Source organism: Phaethon lepturus, unplaced genomic scaffold, assembly GCF_000687285.1.
Source record: "Phaethon lepturus isolate BGI_N335 unplaced genomic scaffold, ASM68728v1 scaffold30054, whole genome shotgun sequence".
Taxonomy (NCBI): domain Eukaryota; kingdom Metazoa; phylum Chordata; class Aves; order Phaethontiformes; family Phaethontidae; genus Phaethon; species Phaethon lepturus.
The window spans coordinates 15,679-18,122 of NW_010537483.1; the positions used below are offsets into that span (position 1 = coordinate 15,679).

A 2,444-nucleotide genomic window follows, 5' to 3' on the forward strand; every position below is an offset into this window, starting at 1 on the left:
AAAAAGACTTAAAAGCAGACATGCTCCATCTAATGTCAAGAAGCAGCTTGGTTTCCTTTTCCAGATATCCTTGTGACCACATGAATGGTAGACTCAATGGTCCTACACAGGATGTCTAAAATGTCATGCTGCTGCATATGACTAAAAAGTCCTCTGGAATGGCCACAACTGATTGATAAACTAGTATCAGGGTCCTGGGATGGTAAGGCTTGACCATCACAGCTCCTCAAATCCGCAAGGTCAGATAAAACTGCTGAAATTGATGTGGAAGGAAACTCCGAGTCCTCCTCGGCTCCAATGGAATCCTTGGAAGTCTGCAGGTCTTTAAATTCTTTGCATTCTTCAAATTTACCATTTCCTGACTGCTCTTCCGTGTGCTGTGACCGCGTCGCTAACATTATGTCTTCTGAAAATGAAGATGGAACTTCCATTCTGTACTCTTTGACAGAACTGTTCTCGGGGGAAGGAGGATCTTGCTCAGTGCCTGGGTCAATAATCGAAGAGTCCCGTGTCTCATTATCCGAAGTGCTTGTTGGGGTCAACGCCTCCCGGGGTTCAGTTTTTGTGTCACTGATACAGCTATCTACAGTGTGCTCCTCGTCGCTGCTGACCCGTCTTCTCTTTACAGGAGTAGCTCCTTCATCATCTGTAAAGAAAAAGGGAAAACGCATTGTTCTTGTGCCACACACCCAAGTAATAGGCCTTTCCTTTCACATTTTTATCCTTTTCCATATTAAACACAGTACTTCAGGAAATGCTTATTTCCTGGCACACAATTAATGCCATTGCTGAGAATTTTAGCTCCATGATAAAATAGCATTTCTTGTGTAGCGCTGGGGCTTGGAGACAAGAAACAGCCCACCTGCAGTGGCAAGGAAACAATGCAGTACGCTCCTGTAAAAGTTTGTAAAAGTTTGTAAAAGTTTGTAAAACCTCAGAATTGTTAGAGCGACACTCATTGAAGGCAAACCTTTAGTTTTTCTTTCTTTGGCTTCTTGCTCTTGTAATGAGTTCCTCTGTTGTTGACAAGCTCTACATTTGCTTAAAAGCTCTTGTAACGTTGGAATCAGGGCTGAATTGAGCTGCTTGGGAGTGTGCACTGAAAGCAGCAACGCAAGTGCTCGGAGGTCCTAGAAATACAGAAGTGAACACATTTAACTAGCCTCATTTCAAACTCGTACTTGATTGACCCTACACACAGACAGACCTGTGCAATAAAGCAGAGGCTTTAACACATTCTGAACATCCAAAAGATCAAATTCTAAATATACTTAACGCTACTGAAAGCTACCACTTGCTCCTAGTTTGCTGACCTTAACATAGACCTGTCCTGAGCAGATGACAGTACCATGCTGCTCGCTGTAAGACACAATCTTTTGCTGGGTTACAACTTTTCTACGATTAACTCTACTGCGCTTCGCATTACTTTCCCTCCACACACAGAGTCAGCTGCCCGCTGCCCCCAGTCTTGTGGTCCCCACCATCAGCTTGGGCGCCCCAAGGACATACGCTGTGCACGCCGAGGGAGCGCGTACGTGAGGAATGGAGAGTTCTGGAGAGCTCCGATTCCTGCCCTGTACATTGGCAGTACGTTACAGCCAGACAGTTCAGGTGGCCTCCCATGCTCTCCCCAGGAGCCTGGCTTAGGCACCCAGTAGAGCTCACGATGCCCACCTCTTTAATTACAGCCTGCCACGTGGCACTGACGAGCTGCTGTAGCAAATTATCTACCTCCTAAATGATGCCCATACTTGAATGGCTTAGAAAAGACTCACCCCATTCAAAGTAGAGCTTGCTTTGGAAATTTCAACTCTCTGGTTGCTGAAGTCAGATTCTAGGCTTTGATATTGATTGATTAGGTTTGTAACTAGAGTATTGATTAAGTTGGCACAGTTTGCTTCAGAAAACACCTGCCCTTGGACCTGTGAGAAGAATGTATTTTTTTTTTAAACCACAAAAAAATGGAACTGTGAAAACAGTATCCTAGACTGAAATCCCATACATGACTGCATTTCTTGAAATAGAAATTACCACTAAAAGAGCACCTACCTTTAGAAGAAAATGGGTCAAAAAGGTGTATACAATGTTGTTGTTAAGAAAGGTCCTTTCGTCCATCAGAATACATTTTATATATTCTGCAAAAACTGGATCTTCACAGAGGAGCTTTACACAGTTCTTTGACATTGCGGACTGGTGAAGAGAGAGAGAGAGAGAGAGAGAGCACTGCAAAGTCACCACTGGAAGTGTGGCACTGCAGCAGCGCGGTCTGCAACGGTTGTCTCGGCTTGCAGACATCTGACCAGGCCCACTGATGTTCTTAACTCACACTGGACCGCTTTTACTGATAAAAATATTTTGTGTCTATCGGCTACCAGTAAATTGTACAAATTAATTATTGTCGGTCGTTATTTCACGTTTTCCTTTTAGGAAGTTTATTCCACAGG

General features: G+C 44.0%; 1 protein-coding gene across 1 annotated transcript in view; it reads right to left on the minus strand.

Moving 5' to 3' along the window:
* Nucleotides 1–35: 35 nt before the first annotated feature.
* Nucleotides 36–2,444, minus strand: part of USP34 (ubiquitin specific peptidase 34) — a 17,574-nt gene continuing 15,165 nt past the window's right edge. Inside the window, exons 12-15 of the mRNA XM_010286504.1 lie at nucleotides 2,050–2,190; nucleotides 1,776–1,922; nucleotides 971–1,130; nucleotides 36–646 (exon numbers count right to left, since the gene is read on the minus strand). Coding sequence (XP_010284806.1) covers nucleotides 36–646; nucleotides 971–1,130; nucleotides 1,776–1,922; nucleotides 2,050–2,190 — 1,059 coding nt within the window. The remainder of the gene's footprint in view (nucleotides 647–970; nucleotides 1,131–1,775; nucleotides 1,923–2,049; nucleotides 2,191–2,444) is intronic.